General features: G+C 41.3%; 2 protein-coding genes across 2 annotated transcripts in view; one reads left to right on the top strand and one right to left on the bottom strand.

The window, feature by feature from the left end:
- Positions 1-19,190, bottom strand: part of KCTD1 (potassium channel tetramerization domain containing 1) — a 204,549-nt gene that overhangs the window by 133,252 nt on the left and 52,107 nt on the right. The window lies entirely within an intron of this gene.
- On the top strand, positions 10,113-13,977 carry LOC129019153 (anamorsin-like). The gene is made up of 2 exons (XM_054461491.2): positions 10,113-10,118; positions 12,767-13,977. The coding sequence occupies exons 1-2, from the start codon at positions 10,113-10,115 to the stop codon at positions 13,727-13,729; spliced, it is 969 nt and encodes a 322-aa protein (XP_054317466.1). The 3' UTR covers positions 13,730-13,977.

Here is a 19,190-nt window from a genome sequence, read left to right on the forward strand (position 1 = left end):
TGATAACAGCCATGGATTATGTGATTCCTCTGATGGATCTGGGCAAAGTAAACTGAAAATATTCTGGAAAAGATTCACCATTTAGATGCCATTAAGAACATTTATGATTCATGAGAGGAGGTAAAAATTATCAACATTAATAGGAGTTTGGAGGAAGGTGATTCTGACCCTCATAAATGACTTGCAGGGGCTCAAGAAACAAGACATCAGTGGAGGAAGTAATTGCAGATGTAGTGGAAATAGCAAGAGAACTAGAATTAGAAGTGGAGCCTGAAGATGTGACTGAATTCCTGCAAGCTCATGAGAAAACTTTAACAGATGTGGAGTTGTTTCTTATAAATGAGCAAATAAAGTGGTTTCTTGAGATGAAATCTACTCCTAGGGAAGATGCTGTGATCATTGCTGAAACGATAACAAAGGTTTTAGAATATGAAATAAACTTAGTGATAAAGCAGTAGCAGGGTATGAGAGAACGGACACCAATTTTGAAAGAAGTCCTACTGTGGGTAAAATGCCACCAAACAGCCTTGCATGCTACAGAGAAACCTTTTATAAAAGGAAGAGTCAATCCATGTGGCAAAATTCATACTTGTCTCAATTTAAGAAATTGTGGCCAGGTGTGGTCCTGTGCACCTGTAATCCCAGTACTTTGGGAAGCCAAGGCCGGCTTGAACCCATGAGCTCCAGGTTACCATAGGCTATGATGGTGCCAGCCTGGGCAACAGTGTAAGACCCTGTAGAAAGAAAAGAAAGAAAGAGGGAAGGGAAGGGGACGGGAGGGGAGGGGAGGGGAAGGGGCGGGGAGGGGAGGGGAGGGGAGGGGAAGGGGCGGGGAGGGGAGAGAGAAAGAAAGAGAGAAAGAAAGCGGGAGAGAGATGGAGAATGAGAGAGAAAGAGGGAGAGAAAGAGGGAAAGAAAGAAGGAAGGAAGGGTGGGAGGGAGGGAGGGAGGGAAGGAAGGAAGAAAAGGGAAGAAAGGAAGAAAGGAAGAAAGAAAGAAAAAAGACAAAGAAAGAAAAGGAAATGAAAAGAAAAGAAAAAGAAAAAAAGAGAAATCGCCACAGTCACTCCAACCTTCAGCAACCGCCACCTTGATCAGTCAGCAGCCATCAACATTGAGGCAAGACCCTCTACAGCAAAATATTACGACTGGCTAAAGGCTCAGATGAACATTAGCATTTTTTTTTAGCAATAAAGTATTTTTAATTAAGGAATGTACTTTTTTTTAGACATCATGCTATACCACACTTAATAAACTACAGTATAATGTAAGCATAACTTTTAATTCACTGGGAAACCAAAGCATTCATATGACTCGCTTTATTGTAGTGGTCTGGAACTGAACCCTTGATGTCTTTGAGGGTATCTCTGGGCTATATCTCAATAAAAGTGTGTTATAAAAATATGAAATAAGCTAACAAAACTAGCACAGTTCTGACACAATAAATTTTCCAGTAGCTTTAGAGCATTTTCTAGCAGCCATCACAGAGCATTTGTGTGGAACGTTCTAGATTCTACTGTGGAATATAGAGCACTGTACTGGGAAATACTAAAACAGCATAGTGAAAAGCAGCAGTTCTCAAACTTTTTGGTCTTAGGATGCCTTTACATTGGTAGAAATTATTGAAGACCTCCTAAAAGCTGTCATGGGTTATATCTGTCAATATTTATCATCTAAGAAATTAAAATTGAGAAAACATTGATTTTAAAATTCATTTAAAAATAAACAATTACATGTCAGGATACACAATATACTGTAATGAAAATACCTATATTTTTTAAAACAAAAGATTTAGTGAAAAGCATGGCATTGTTTTACATTTCTGCAAATCTCTTTAATGTCCGTCTTAAGGGGCGACAGCTAGATTCTCATATCCACCTCTGTGTTCAACCTGTTGTCCTATCACGTGTCATGTGACCTCTGGAAAACTCCACTGTACAACTGTGGGAGAATGAGAGTCAAAGAGACAAATAATGCCTTAGTATCATTGCGAAAACAGTTTTGACTCACAGACTCCCTGGATAGTTTTTTTAGGAACCCCCGGGGTCCCTGGACCACACTGAGAACGTCTGGAATACAGATCAGCTGAAAATAATTTGTACTCTGTGGAAAATAGAGTTTGAATGCAGGGGTTTATCAATAAGTATGGAATAGTGACAATTCTGCAGAGTAATGAAGAGTTGGGCACAGCTTTGAAGGGTGACAATTGCCTAGGGAGCAGTTGACATTAGAAACAAGGTAGCTGATGTGTGTGACACCTGTCATCAGGGGCCCAGAAAGCATTTCTTGGAGGCTGGGCTGTCAAAGAAGCACAGTACAGAGAAGGAGGCGCCGACTTGGGAGGGACTTCAGGCCATTTGGAGTTTGCATGAGATAGGAGACAGTTTGGAGAGCAGAGAGAGGCTCTGGAAGGTTCCTGATACCCCACTGGAGACATCATCCAATCCATTGCTTTTCACACTTTCTACAAGGAGCAGAACTCCTTTTTCACAAGAATCGAATGCAAAGCCCTAATATATACAGTATAGAGCAGTGTGTTGCATTGGATGAAATAGGGAAGAGGTCCATGCGGCTTGGCTTACTGAAGCATGAACTCAGATCCCTAGGCTCCCAGTAAGAGTGGAGGAAACCCACTGATCTAACTGCAAACAATCAGCAGAGCAGGGATAAATACTCTCTAAGGATCCCTCTCCTAGGCCTATGTGTGGGGGGAATGGAGGATATGAAGGGAGATACCTGCATGAAGCGACCTCATAATTAAAGGCTCTGTCTAGACCTGTGGCTGTGGGATAAGACCTGGGTGAGGACAGGATGGTAACATGAATGTGAGGGCAACAGAGAGACAAGACTCGGGCCTGTGGCTCAGATTTTCAGTCTTGGACCTTGGGTTGGCCATTGGCCACAGGAGGACATTTAGAAAGAGTGAAGAATGAATAACAACATTAATTGAGCATTTATTATATGCAAGCCATTCAGTTAAGCACTTTCCACGAATGGTCTTGTTTCATCCTCATGAAACCTCTATGGGATTTTATGACTTTCCACATTTTATGGAAACAGAATTGAAGAAATTAAGTAACTGGAGCAAAGGGGCATAGGTCACAGTGATGGAGCCAGGCTTTCTGAAATTCTCAATGTAAAGCCAGTTATATGAAGTCTTTTAGACTTTAAGTAAACTTGAAAAGGGTTATCAAAGACATCACAACAATGCTTTCAAAGTATCTTGGCTACTGCGGTAGTTACTATCAATGGCCTAGCCATTGGCCACTCTCCTTTCTTTCTTGCTAACAGAACCCCATTTTTATTCAGATATCTGGTGGCTGTGTGCATCAAGGAAGGTTAGACCCCTCCCTAGCCCCAGTGGGTCAACCTTGACTGGTATAAGCACAGCATGGTGATTCCATCCCCTGCCAGAAATGAGCACACAAGGCAATTCTGGCCAGTAAGAGAGAAAGGGAAGTTTACTGGGAGACTACTATTATATGTGCCTGCTGATAAAGGGATGCATGGGAAGAAACAGCATCTTCTCTGACTTCATGAAGTCATAAGTACATGTGATACCCAGATTATTGGCAGCCACCTTGTGAGCATGCGGGGAGTCGATCTGAGAAGGCAGAACTGAAAGGAGGCAATGCTTCTGTTGTTAAGTTGCCAAATTAGTGAATCCTGGAACAGCCCTATCTCTGTACTTCATAAGTGAATGCGTCTTTTTATTTATTTTATTTTATTTTATTTTGTTTTATTTTTGAGACACAGTCTCACTGTGTTGCCCAGGCTGGAGTGCAGTGGCATGATCTCAGCTCACTGCAACCTCTGCCTCCTGGGTTCAAGCAGTTCTCCTGCCTCAGCTTCCTGAGTAGCTGGGGTTACAGGCACATGGCACCACACCTGGCTTGTTTTTTTTTTTTTTCACTTTAGTAGAGATGGGGTTTCACCGTGTTGGCCAAGCTGGTCTCAAACTACTGATCTCAAATGATCTGCCTGCCTTGGCTACCCAAAGTGCTGGGATTACAGGCATGAGCCACTGTGCCTGGCTGTGAATGCATTTTGCTCATTTATTAGAAATGTATTAGACCATTTCTGAGTCTCTTATTATTAGTGGCCCAAAGCATCCTAAGCAAATTGTGACTTACATTGCCCTATCTATTTAGAAAGGTAGCTGATCAAGCAATACCTTAAAACGTATGGTTGTTTTCTTTTAGCAAGTCTTCTCTTAGAAAATATAAACTTAACCAGGCCTTCTTTTCTGCTTGTCTGGTACAGTTTTACCTGCTGAAAAATGAATAGCTATTTGCAGAGCAATGTTAAAAGGTTACATGATGCAACTGCAAATATTCACTTATTTAGGCTATTGTTTACGTTCTATTATGGATGAAAACTGCCTATATGCATTTTTGGTATTTCTAACTCCAGAAATCTGGATGTATTATACACATGAAGTATCACATTTTATCTTGTGTTCAAGAGATTCTGGCTAGGTCCTACATGGTATCTCTTACAGGGACTAATTTTAAATAAAAACTAATAACTTTTTTCTAAAGGTTTCCATGCCTAATAGTCCTGATGGTAAACCCCAAATCATGGCTGCTTTGTTTGACACACCAGGAATGCTTATTACTTATATACACTAAGGAGAATATGAAGATCAGTGGTTCAGATTAGATAATGTAAAAGAAAATCAGACTTTTTTTTTTTTCAATTGAGTCAGGGTCTTGCTCTGTTGCTCAGGCTGGAGTGCAGTGGTGCAATTATAGCTTGAACTCCTGGCCTCAAGCCATCCTCCTGCCTCAGCCTCCCATGCAGCTGAAACTACAAGTACATACCACTACACCAGCTAATTATTATTATTTTTTCCGTAGAGACAGGGTCTCACCTTGTTGTCCGGGCTGGTCTCAAACTCCTGACTCCAAGCAGTCCTCCTGCCTTGGCCTACCAAAGCGTTGGGATTACAGGCATGTGCCACCATGCAGGGCCTGAAAATACTTTAAATAACTAAATTATTTTCAATCTCCTTTACTCATCTTTTAAGGATAATTTTATCCTTTCAGGAAGGGTTACTGAAGGTACAAGATAAAGCATGTTGCTCAAGGTCTCCTAACTAATAATAATAATAATAATTTAAAAAGGCCCTGAGCTGGGATTAAACTGCAAGCCCATCTTACTACAGAGCCACATCCCAAATTCTATTCAAGGTGCAGGGATTTCCCCAAGGCCTTCGCCACAGCCACATTCCTGCAGAAATTGCAATACATACTAAACTGCTCAAAAGGTGTGCAAAAGGAGAGGGTGGAAGCAACAGACCTCCATACTCTACATACACAGAGTAAGCTGTACAAATTCTCTAGTTACCCTTAAGTCCTGCCTAAGGCAATCAAATAAACAATCTTGGGACACTAAATTATCTAATTCGAACCACCGAACTTTATATTCCTCTTAGTGTATATAATAAATAAATTAGCATTCCTCGTGTGTCAAACAAACCAGCCATGATTTGGAGTTTACCATCAGGACTGTTAGACATGGAAGCATTTTTAAAAAATCAGTTTTTGTGTAAAATTAGTCCCTGTAAGAGATACAATGTGGGACCTAGCCAGAATCTATTGGACACATGATACAATACTATTTTTAACATTAGAGCATAAATCATGCACTGTATAGTTACTGTGTAAGTAACTACAACTACTAGTTACTTTGTTAGTCTAGTAACAACTTCTGACACCTGGGCATATTCATGAAAGTCTTTACCATGTGTAATAATGGCTCATACAGAGCTTCCTCACTACAAATTATGAGAATTAAGGTCTCAGTTCCCATCTCTTAAGAGTAGGATTGTCTAATTCTTAAAACCATACTTGAAAAAAATCCCTTATGATACAAAAAGTTAGAAACAGTTTTTTCTTTACGAGAAAAATAATTTAAATAATCTTTCAAATTATGTAGTTCTTCTGCAGTGAAGTGTAAGAAGATAACAGTGAAATGGCAACATATGCTTTGCTGAGAAAATCAGGAAAAAGAGGAAAAACTCAGAATTCTGCAGTTGCCTTGGGATTGTTCATTTATAATAGTTCCATGGCTACCATCACCAAGCTGTGGGCTCTGTGCCCATCATTCCATGTCTGCCAATCTCTAGTTCTCCCCCCAGCATCTGTTCAGGGGTTTCTACCTTGCATGCATACTCACCTCTATTTAGCCCAGCCTAGTAAACCATCACTGTCGATGCTGATGGCCCATCCAACATGAGCCCTATATGTTCTTGCCCTTCTCTATTCCAAAGATCTTGACTTCTATCCAGTTCAGCAACCCACCCCCATGACCACATCCTTGACTTTGTCTTCAGTGGGAAGTGCTCCAGCTCTGAAAGCTTAAGCATTATAATCCCCTTTGCTCTGTAACCTTCCATTTTCTACCTTTCTTATGTCCCTGGAAGCAGCTAATCTAATGGGGAAACGAGGGCAAGTTTTAGAAGCAGAGATCTGGGTTTAAATGTTGGCTCTGCCACTTGCTGGCTGTGTGACCTCAGGTAAATTATATTTCTGAGCCTTATATTCTTTGTCTGTGACAGAGTATTTTGCAGGATTGTAAGGTGGGCTGCATATGGCTGGAAGCACCTGGCAACACAGTTGATGCTCAGTGAAGCTAATTTCTCCCCTTCCCTCTCTCTTCCTCACACCTATTAACTTTATTGTTCAATCTCACAGAGAATGCTGGTCTCTCCAGTCTCTCGTCCCCCTCTGGGCTTCAAGGTCAGTCATTTCATTTCTCTGATGTTCCACCACGTGGCTCAGGTTAACACCAAGCCTGGGACAATGCACCACTTCCATGCTTCACTCTTGCTCTTGGACTGCCCAGAACATTTAGCTTGGCCAGGGAGGCCCTGCACATTTCTGTTTCTGAAGCTTCTCATAAGGAAGGAGGAGGAGGAGGAAGACAAGGAGGAGGAGGAGCAATATGAGAAGGAGGAAGAGGAGGAGGAAGATGAGGAGGAGAAGGAAGAAGATGAGGAGGAGGAGGAAGACACAGAGGAGGAGGAAGACAAGGAGAAGGAGGAGGAAGAAGACAAAGAGGAGGAGGAAGATGAGGAGGAGGAAGAAGACAAGGAGAAGGAGGAGGAAGAAGACAAGGAGGAGGAGGAGGAAGATGAGGAGGAGGAGGAGGAAGACAAGGAGCAGGAGGAGGAGGAAGACAAGGAGCAGGAGGAGAAGGACAAGGAGGGAGGAGGAAGACAAGGAGGAGGAGGAAGAAGACAAGGAGAAGGAGGAAGATGAGGAGGAGGAAGACAAGGAGGAAGAGGAGAACAAGGAGGAGGAGGAAGATAAGGAGGAGGAGGAGGAAGATGAGGAGGAAGAGGAGGAAGAGGAGGAGGAGAAAGAAGAAAAGCAGGGGAGAAGCAGTCAAAACAGGATTATAAAAACAGTGGAATATTTTATGTTTAGAGGAAATACCCCAACCCCATCCTTGATGTCTTCACTTATGTGGAAGAAGAAATCACATTAGCATAACAAGTGGCATGATTTACCATCTTGGTGAGCTTGAAGGAGCTGGGCTTGGACAGCTCCTCTTCTGCTCTCCAGGCATTTCTCTGTGCTCTTCTACTCCATGGTCTAGAAGGGTTGCTCCTTCCTCCTCCTGCTAGGGAAGGCTTAGGTCAAGAGCTGCCAGTGACTGGGAGGGGAAGTTAGCCTAAATCAGTAGAGTATTAGGAAGATCACTTGTCTGCAAATGTATGCTGCATTCTGTAATATAAGCTTATTTAGTAATAAAGGTAAACTTTTGGCATTTGTGTACAGACATTTCTTAATTGATGTCTAGAAGTCAGGTGGAGGAGAGAAGTGATTTTTGTTGGGTCTCCTTAAAATCCTAAAGTTTATATTTAACAAATTAAGTCTTTTAAAGTTAAGAATATAGTGCACATATAATTGTGCTGTTCCTATGACAGAGAAATTAAGACAAAAATCCCAGTAGACCCTAGGTGAGGGGATCCAGGTAACTGCAGCACAAATGCGTTGCAATCAGAGAGTATCTGCTCCTTTCAAGCCTGTTACTGGATCTGCAGGCCCCGGTGATGGCTAACTTTATGTCAACTCAGCTAGGCTGCAGTGCCCAAATGTCTGGTCAACCAACAGTCTAGACGCTGCTAAGAAGATATTTTGGAATGAGATTAACATTTAAATCAGTGAAGCAGATGACCCCCCATCATGTGAGTGGGCCTCATCCAGTCAGTGGAAGGCCTTTAGAGAAACGATTGAGGCCCCCAGGAAGCGGGAATTCTATCTCTAGGCTGTTTTTGGACTCTGGGCTGCAACATCAACAACTTCCAGCCCACCTGCCAGACCTGCAGATTTGGGACTTAGCAGCCCTCACAGTCATGTGAGCCAATCCCTTAGAATAAATATCTCTCTCTCCATTTTCCTCTCCCCCATTTCCTCCCCTCTCCCTCTTCCACTTTTCCTCTCCCCGCTCTTCTGCTCTTTATCTCTCTCCTCTCTTCATCTAATTGATTCTGTATCTGTGGAGAACTCTGACTCATACCCTTATCCTTGATGTATAACTCTATTTAGACATTAACTTGAAAGTCTAAATTTAGGGCTTGATGAATGATTTCAGGCCTGGCACAAGGGGCTTCCTCACTACCCCCTATCCCGTTCCTGTGATAGGTCCTGAGCATCACTATACATTTCTTATTTCCAACTTCACCTCAGCCCTCAGTTTCCTTAGAATTCCTTCATTCTTCTCTGATATGACAGAAGCCACAAGGGCATCTCTAGTAACCTGTCTCCATTCTTCAGTAGAAACAGAATCCCAGTTTTTAGGCAAACATTTGGCCCTCTAGAATAAAGATCACATTTTCTAGTTTCCCTTGCAGTTAGGCTTTGGCATGTGACTATATTCTGGTCAATGGATGTTAGAGGGAGGGGCCTGCACAACTCGTGGGCAATGTCCTTCCTTCCTCCTTCTTGCTGGCAGAATGGAGGGGCTAGACTGCCACAAAGTGACTTTGGGATAAGAAGTCACACACAGAGAAGCAATCACAGAGAAGTGCCTATGTGCCCTGCACTGTGCCACCACCACCTACCTGAGGCTCATCACTGCTGGACTTCTTGGGCTTCCATTTACTTTTAAGTAGACCCTCTTCTAAGTTTTGTATTGAATAAGGCAAAGCTTTAACATTAGAAATGTATTGTAGGCTGGGTACATTGGCTCACGCCGGTAATCCCAGCACTTTGGGAGTCCAAGGTGGGAGGACTGTTTGAGACCATGAGTTCAAGATCAGCCTGGACAACATAGCAAGACCCTATCTCTACAAAAAATAATTTAAAAAAGTTAGCCAGGTGTGGTAGTGTGCCCCTGTAGTCCTAGCTACTCAGGAGGCTGAGGAGGTGGGAGGATCACTTGAACCCAGAAGTTCAAGGCTTTAGTGAACCATGATCACACTACTGCACTCCAGCTAGGCAACAGTGTGAAACTTTGTCTCAAAAGAAAAATTAAAAATAACTAAAAGTAAAGTAATGTAATCCTAATTGTAATGGACTGAATGTTTGTATCCCCCACAGATTCATGTGTTGAAGCCCTAACTCGCGTGTGATAATATTTGGAGATGGGGTCTTTGGAAGGTAACTAGGGTTAGGTAAGGTCAAGAGAGTGAGACCTTCAAGATGGGATTAGTGCCCTTATAGGAAGATATACCAGAAAGCTCTCGCTCTCTCTCTCTTTCTTCTTTTTGTGTGCACAAAGAAGAGGTCATTTGAACACATATTAAAAAAAGGTGACCATCTACAAGACAGAAAGAGAGCCCTCACCAGAAAGTGAACCCTGCAGGACCTTGCTCTTGGACTTTCCATCATCTAGAACTGTAAGAAAATAAATTTCTGTTGTTTAAGTCACCTAGTCTACAGTATTTTGTTATGGCAGTCCGAGGGGACTTAATTCTAATTAAACACTAATTCTGACTCGTGTACCTGGCAAGGGATTTCTGGTGAGGGAGTTTAGTGGATAAACAACTGATGCTTTGAATTCAAATAGATTTGCATTTGGACTCTACATTACCAACAAGAGTTGGGTAATCTTGACTAAGCTGGTTTACCACCTTAAATATCACGTTCTTCTTCTGAAAAATGGAGGTAATATTCAATTTACAAGGTTTTTGTGAGGATTAAATCAATGTGCTGGGCACAAAGTAATAGTTTACTAAATGACAGGTAGCCATTGCTACTGTTGTTAAGAATGTTACTACTCTCTATAATGTTTGTCTTAAACATTCTTCTCTCTTCAAGCCTTGAGTTCCATTTCTGTTAATCTAAGAGATGTTAGTTGGAATTGCTGATGAAAGAGTTCTTAAAATCACAAATGGCTGTTTGATTTCCTCTTTCCCATCCACTTTGCTTCTTGAAAAATTTGGTTGTAACACCACTAGAGCAGAACCAAGTTGTCATCTGGGCCTGCTTTGGGGAAGCTGCAGTGACCCAGACAAGGCACTGGAGTCTCGGTGGGTAAAGAGAATATATGTGTAGGAAGGCTGCTTGTTGTAGGAATAGGAATCCCATGGGGTGAGGAGGACCTCCATGTGGGAGGGGAAACTGGCTCAGGTCACTGGAGCCCAGGCAAGTTGAGGAGGGTACCCCCAGAGAGGGAACACCGAGATGAAAGTTAGAGCCTGAGGTGAAAGCACAAGGGCACCCCATAAAGGAGTGGCCTAGTGTGGGCTGCTGGGGCCTGAGCAAGGTGATGATGATGTGCACATGGGAGGAAGGAACAAACTTGAGGTGTGGAGACTGAGAGGAGGGCATTGTGCAGGGAGGGGCAGCAGTGGTAATATTGATTACATACAGAGGCCTGATCAGATAATATCCTGTATCATATAGGATGGGAGATAACTACCCTGTGATTAGGGACTGGAATTGGAGGTATTGGTATGACCTGAAGTTTTGTAAGATAAGCAGATATAAAAACAAATGGGTATTTTTTGGAAACAAAAGGTGTTAATGACTACGTGTATGTACATACATGCTTCCTAACTCTTTCCACTGAGAGAGTCTGGGAGCAAACACACCAGTAGCAATGAAAACACCTAGTACTGAGGTCTTGGTGGTTTTTTTTTTTTCTTTTGGAGTCTTGCTCTGTCACCCAGGCTGGAGTGCAATGGCACGGTCTCGGCTCACTGCAACCTCCACCTCCCCGGTTCAAGCAATTCTTCTGCCTCAGCCTCCCAAGTAGCTGGGATTACAGGGGCCTACTGCCACATCCAACTAATTTTTGTATTTTTAGTAGAGACAGGGAATCATCATGTTAGCCACGCTGGTCTTGAACTCCTGACTTCAAGAGATCTGCCTACCTCGGCCTCCCAAAGTGCTGGGATTACAGGCGTGAGCCACCGCACCTGGCCCTTGGCTTCTAGATACTGTTGCTCAGTGCAAGAAACGAGGACTTCTTGGAGAAATGATGGGTTCCAAGGCTGATTCTAAGACACTATACTAATTGACAATCACTTCCCATTCTGACTTCCCCTCAACTCCTAGCAACCACTAATCAATCAGCTTTCTGTCTCTGTGAATCCTGTACCTATTCTGGACATTTCATGTAGATGGAATCATAGAATATATGACCTTTGTGTTTGGCTTCTTGAAGTTAGCTCGTTTACAAGGTTCATCTATATTGTTGCATGTATCAGAACTTCATTTGTTTTCATGGCTGAATAATATTCCACGTAGTGATGTACTCCCTTCTGTTATCCAGTCATTAGCTGATGGACACTGAGATTGTTTTCAGATTGTTTTCACTGTTAGACTATTATAAATGATGCTGGAATGAACATTCATGTATAAGCTTTTGTATGGATATATGTTTTCAATTCTTTCTTTTTACACACACACACACACACACACACACGTTTTTGATTTTCTAGGAGTACAAATGTGGGGTCATATGGTAGTACTATGTTTAACTTTTTTGAGGGACTTCAAAATTGTTTCCAAAGCAGCTTCACAAGTTTACATTCCCATCAGCCGTGTTTTAGAATTCCTATTTCTCCACATCCTAACCAATACTTGTTACTGTCTGTGTTTTAAATTATATAGCCATCCTAAGTGGGTGTGAGTATCTCATTGTAGTTTTGATTTGCATTTCCCTAATGACTATAAGATTGAGCATCTTTTTATGTGCTTATTGTCCATTCATATATATTCTTTGGAGAAATCTCTCTTTAAATTCTTTGCCCATTTTAAATAGGTTTATTTGTTTTTTATTGTTGAGTTGTGAGGGTTCTTTATATATTCTCGATGCAAATCTCTTATCAGATTATGATTTATAAATATTTTTTCCTATTCTGTGTGTTGTCTTTTGGACTTTCTTCATGATGTCTTTTGTAGCAAGAATGGTTTTAATTTTGATAAAGTCCAAATTGTCTATTTTTTCTTTTGTTACTTGTGTTTTTGGTATCACATCTAAGATACTATTGACAAATCCAAGATCACAAAGATTTAGTTCAATGTTTTCTTCTAAGAGTTTTACTATCTTAGCTCTTAGAATTAGTTATGAGGTTTTTTTTGTATGTGATAATTTTATAAATGGTATAATGTATGATGGCTTTTATTTCATTTTTATCACATTCTTTCGCATGTAGATATCCAATTGTTCCAACAAAAGTTGTTGGAAAGACTATTCCTTCTCCATTGAATTGTTTAGTGCTCTTTTAGAAATTCAATTGACCAGGGAGAAGCCAGGAGCGAGCCCAGGTGGCAGTCCTGATTCTCTTTTGGCCAGCAGTTTTTAGGTCCGTCAGTACTGCACTGCAAGAGTGGCAGATTTTGGGATCTCTGCTGGCCAGTTTGTGGCAGTGGTCTGGGATAAGTCATCCCCAGTGGAGGCTCTGAAAGGTCTGATGGATGAGCTTCAAGTGTTAACTGGCAATGAGGGCCTTGTGTCTGTGGAAAACATCAACCACCTGTTGCAGTCTGCCCACAAAGAATCCAGCTTTGACATTATTTTGTCGGGTTTAGTCCTGGGAAGCACCACTCTGCACAGTGCTGAGATTTTGGCTGAAATAGCCCAGATCCTTCGGCCTGGTGGATGTCTTTTACTGAAAGAGCCAGTAGAGACAGCTGTAGATAACAATAGCAAAGTGAAGACAGCATCTAAGCTGTGTTCAGCCCTGACTCTTTCTAGTCTTGTGGAAGTGAAAGAGCTGCAGCGGGGGCCCCTAACCCCTGAGGAAATACAGTCTGTTCGAGAACACCTTGGTCATGAAAGTGACAGCCTGATATTTGTTCAGATCACAGGCAAAAAACCAAACTTTGAAGTGGGTTCTTCTAGTCAGCTTAAGTTTTCCATCACCAAGAAGTCTTCTCCTTCAGTGAAGCCTGCTGTGGATCCTGCTGCTGCCAAGCTGTGGACCCTCTCAGCCAACAATATGGAGGACGACAGCATGGATCTCATTGACTCAGATGAGCTGCTGGATCCAGAAGATTTGAAGAAGCCAGATCCGGCTTCCCTGTGGGCTGCTTCTTGTGGGGAAGGGAAAAAGAGGAAGGCCTATAAGAACTGCACCTGTGGTCTTGCCGAAGAACTGGAAAAAGAGAAGTCAAGGGAACAGATGAGCTCCAAACCCAAGTCGGCTTGTGGAAACTGCTACCTGGGCGATGCCTTCCGCTGTGCCAGCTGCCCCTACCTTGGGATGCCAGCCTTCAAACATGGGGAAAAGGTGCTTCTGAGCAATAGCAATCTTCACAATGCCTAGGAGGGGCCTGACATGGGACCCATCTGCTCCTCCAGCCAACTCCTGTCCCTCACATCGCACCACGGTGGCTCCTCCCACCTCCTCTGGATTTGTTCACTCTGAGATCTATTTGCAGAGTGGGTGCTTAGCAGACAGAGTGAAGCTGGCTGGAGGGCGCAGTGGTGTGTAGTGCTGCCGTGTATCAAAAGACCAAAGAATTATGGGGCCCGGTTACTCAGAATGGGATGGGTTTCTTCACCTCATGTTAAGAGAAGGGAATGTGTACTGAAGAAGCCTTTCTTCTGATGTTAAAATGCTGACCAGAACACTCTTGAGCTCAGGCATCCTTGAGCATTAACACTCTGACAGAGCTGCAGACCCCTGCCCCGAGTCTCATCTCAGCAATGCTGCCACCTGCTTGTCTTTCAGAGTTGTTAGTTTACTCCATTCTTTATGACATGAGTCAAGTGTCTCACAACCTCCTCAGGGCACCAGAGGACTCTCTCACTGGTTGCTGTGATGATATCCAGTGTCCCTGTGCCCCCTTCCATCCCCAACCACATTTTACTGTAGCATTGCATCTGTGTCCTGTTGTTATTTATGTTAACCTTCAGGTATTAAATTTGCTGCATATCTTGAGATATCTTGAGATTCTGCATGTCTTGTAAAGAGAGGGGATGTGCATTTGTGTGTGATGTTGGATAGTCATCCATGCTCAGTTTGGACCATTGGAGGAACTTAGTGTCACACACAAATGGGGCTAGTCCTAAGTTTAGAATAGGGCCTGTCTGCCCACTTTGGAAGAGCCCAGGTTGGTGAGCATTTAGAGGGAAGCAGGGCAGAACTCTGAACGACAATAAGTCTCTCTGAGCAGAGACCCCTTTGTTCTTGTTAACCACCCGTATGGACTTGGGATCAATCTTGCCAAATATTTGGAGAGATTGTGTGGATTTAAGAGACCTGGATTTTTATATTTTACCAGTAAATAAAAGTGTTCATTGGTAAAAAAAAAAAAAAAAAAAAAAAAAAAGAAATTCAATTGACCATAAATGTAAAGGCATACTTCTGGATTCTCAGTTCTATTCCATTAATCTATATGACTATCCTTATGTCAGCATCATATCTATATATCTATCCTTACGATTACTGAAGCATTTATTAAGTTCTGAAATTGAGAGAAGTGTGAGTATTCCAACTTTGTTCTTCCTTTTCAAGATGTGATGCAACAAACACAGCCGTGATTTTGATAGAGACTGCATTGAATCTGCAGATCAATTTGGGGAGCACTGCCATCTTAACAATACTATGTCTTCCAATCCATGAACATAGTATGCCTTTCCAATTCTTTAGGTCTTTAATTTTCTTCAACATAATTTGTAGTTTTCAGTTTACAAATCTTGCATTTCCTTTGTTAACTTTATTCCTAGATTTTTTGCTGCAATTATAAATGGAAATGTTTACTTAATTTTATTATTGTATTGTTCATTATTAGTGTATACAATTGATTTTTAGTATTGATCTTATATCATGCAACCTTGCAGAACTTGTTTGTTTTGATCATTTTTGGTGGATTTCTTAGTATTTTATATATTAAAAATTCATGTCATCCGAGGATAGTTTTACTTCTTCCTTTCTCATATTTATGCCTTTATTTCAATTTCTTGCCTAATTGCCCTTACCAGAACCTCCAGGTACACTTCCATGATGAATGGAAGTGATGAGAACAGACGTTCTTCTTGTGTTACTGACTTTAGGGGAAATGTCTAGTCTTTCACAATTAAGTATGATATTAGTTGTGGGGTTTTCATAAATGTCTTTTTATTGGGTTGAGGAAGTTATTTAGTGTTTTTATCATGAAAGGGTGCTGAATTTTGCCAACTGATTTTTCTGTGTCAGTTGAGATTTTTGTCCTTTATTCTATTACTATGGCATAGGACATGATTGATTTTCACGTTAAACCAACCTTGCCTTCTTGGGATAAATCTCATTTGATCATGGTTTCATATGTTGCTGGATTCCATTTGTATTCTGTTGAAAATTTTTACATCTATATTTATAAGAAATGTGGGTATAGTTTTCCTGTCTTGCGATGGCTATCTGATTTTGTTATCAGGGTAATGCTGACTTCATAGAATAAGTTGGGAATTGTTCTCTCCTCTTTCATTTTTTGAAAGTATTTAATTATTTATGCTTAGGCACAACAAGCAAATGGTATAAAATACCAAAGATTCAAAAGTGTTTTTAGTATCAGATTAAGTCATCCAGGTCCCTCTTCCAGAGTATCATCACACAATTCCTCTCTCCAGAGGTAAAGATCTTTATCTGTTTCTTCTACAGGCATCAGGAACTTATCAGCTACATGATAGATCTCATAAGTTCCCCTTAGAGATCTGTTCTTCCTCCTGGGTTAATAACATCATGATCCACATGAACTTAAGTTCTCCTTCCACAGCTGTATCAGTTCAGCATATGCTCACCTGTGAATAACAAAGATCCTAAAGAACAAAGGGCCTAAATATGAGAATAGTAGTTTATTTCTCCTTCATTTGATACTACAAAGCAACAGTAACCAAAACAGCATAGTAGTGGTACAAAAACAGGCACATAGACCAGTGGAACAGAATGGAGAGCCCAGAAATAAGGCCACACATCTACAACCATCTGATCTTTGACAAGGCTGACAAAAACATGCAATGGGGAAGAGAAACCTATTCAATAAATGGTGTGGGATAACTGGCTAGCCATATGCAGAAGATTGAAGCTGACCCCCTTCCGTATAGCATATACAAAAATCAACTCAAGATAGATTAAAGACTTAAATGTAGGCCAGGCCCGGTGGCTCACACCTGTAATCCCAGCATTTTGGGAGGCTGAGGCAGGTGGATTGCTTGAGTCCAGGAGTTTGAGATCAGCCTGGGCAACATGGTGAAACCTTGTCTCTACTAGAAATACAAAAAAAACTAGCCAGTCATGGTGGTGCACACTTCTAGTCCCAGGTACTTGGGAGGCTGAGGTGGGAGAATCACCTCAGCCTAAGAGGTTGAGGCTGCAGTGAACCAAGATTGCCCCACTGCGCTCCAGCCTGGGCAACTGGAGTGAGACCCTGTTAAAAAAAAAAAAAAAAAGACTTAAATGTAGGCCAGGCACTATGGCTCATGCCTGTAATTCCAGCACTTGGGAGGCCGAGGTGGGCGGATCACCTGAGGCCAGGAGTTCAAGACCAGCCTGACCAATATGATGAAACCCGCCTGAACTAAAAATACAAAAATTAGCCAGGTGTGGTGGCACGCTCCTGTTATCCCAGCTATTCGGCAGGCTGAGGCAGGAGGATCACTTGAACCTGGGAGGCAGAGGGTGCAGTGGGCCGAGATTGTGCCACTGCACTCCAGGCTGAATGACAGAGTGAGACTGTGTCTCAAAAAAAGAAAATAAATAAATAAATAAATAAATAAATAAATAAATAAAACCCCAAACTATAAAAACCCTAGGAGAAAACCTGGGCAATACCAGCCCATACATTGGAAAAGGCATTTGAAAAAGACATCAAAAGTAATCACAACAAAAGCAAAAATTGACAAATGGGATCTAATTAAACTTAAGAGCTTCTGCACACAGAAAAAAAAAGCTATCAACAGAGTAAACAGACAACCTACAGAATGGGACAAAATATTTGCAAACTATGCATCTGACAAAGGTCTAATATCTAGCATCTATAAGGAACTTAAACAAATTTACAAGAAACAAACAAACAACCCCATTAAAAAGTGGGCAAAGGACATGAACAGACACTTTCCAAAAGAAGACATACATGTGGCCAACAAGTGTATGAAAAGAAGCTCCATACCACTGATCATTAGAGAAATGCAAATCAAAACCACAATGAAATACCATCTCACACAGTCAGAATGGCTATTATTAAAAAGTCAAAAAAATAACAGATGCTGGCAAGGTTGTGGAGAAAAGGAAACACTTACATACTGGTGTATGTAAGAGAGTTTAAATTAGTTCAACCATTGTGGAAAGCAGTATGGCAACTTCTCAAAGAGCTAAAAGCAGAACTATCATTTGACCAAGCAATTCCATTGCTGGGTATATACCCAGAGGAATATAAATCATTTTACCATAAAGACACATGCACACAAATGTTTACTGCAGGACTATTCACAATAGCAGGACATGGAATCAACTTAAATGCCTATAAAGAAAATGTGGTACGTATACACCATGGAATACTATGCAGCCATAAAAAATGAGATCATGTCTTGCAGGAACATAAATGGAGCTGGAGGCTATTATCCTTACAAAACTGACACAGGAACAGAAAACCAAATACTGCATGTTCTCACTTACAAGTAGGAGCTAAATGATGGGAACTCATGAACACAAAGAAAGGAACAACAGACACAGCGGTCTACTTGAGGGTGAAGGGTGGGAGGAGGGAGAGGAGCAGAAAAGATAACTCTTGGATACTGGGTTTAATACCTGGGTGATGAAATAATCTGTACAATTAATCCCTGTGAAATGAGTTTATCTATGTAACAAACCTTCACATATATCCCTGAACCTAAAATAAAAGTTAAAAAAAAAATAAAGAAACTCAGGAAGTAGGCCTGCAGTCCAGGGCTGACTTGGTGACTTTATTACCTCTTTAGGAACCCAGGTTCCTTCTAGTTCACTACCTTGCCATCCTCAGAGTATAGCCTTTATCTTCCTGTCCCAAAAATGGATTACTGTGTTCCAGGCAATAGGGTAGAGAAGGAAAAAGAAACAGACAAAGGGCATGCCTTAGTCGTCTTTTAGTAAAGGTTCAGGAAACCACCACATGACACATCTGTTCCGTTTCATTGATCAGGTTGTACTCATATGGTCTCACTTAGCTGCAAGGGAAGCTGGGAGATGTGGTCTTTATTTTGAGTCAACATGGGCTGTCTACAATTGAGGGTCTTATTATAAAAAAAGAAGAGAGACAACAAATTAGTTACAACCACACATTCGACCTGGCAATTTTGCCCCAATTTTTTGCCAACTGTATCACCCTTTTTCCCTTGCCATTCCTCCCTTATACAAGTCCTTATAGCTTCTCACCTGAATTACTATGGCACTGTAGCTTCTTAACTGTGTGTTTTTTTAATTCCAATCTCTTCCCTTCAGAAAATTTTTCATTATATCTTTTCTGAAATAACTATGTAATCCCATCAAACCTTCAATGGTTTTCTAATTGCCTCCAGAAAAAATTTCCAACTCCTACATGTGGCTTCCAAGTTTCATTCATGACCTGGCCCTAGACCACTGTTAAAGCTGTAGCTTCTGTCTGTCTCTCTTTCTCTACTTGAACTTTTTGCTCAAGCCATACCTAAATCTTGTCCCCCCCACCCCCCTAAATACACCATATATATATGTATATATACATTACATATTATATTACATGTAATATATATTACATGTAATATACAATATAATATTTATATTACATGTAATATAT

This window comes from Pongo pygmaeus, chromosome 17 (assembly GCF_028885625.2).
Source record: "Pongo pygmaeus isolate AG05252 chromosome 17, NHGRI_mPonPyg2-v2.0_pri, whole genome shotgun sequence".
Lineage (NCBI taxonomy): Eukaryota > Metazoa > Chordata > Mammalia > Primates > Hominidae > Pongo > Pongo pygmaeus.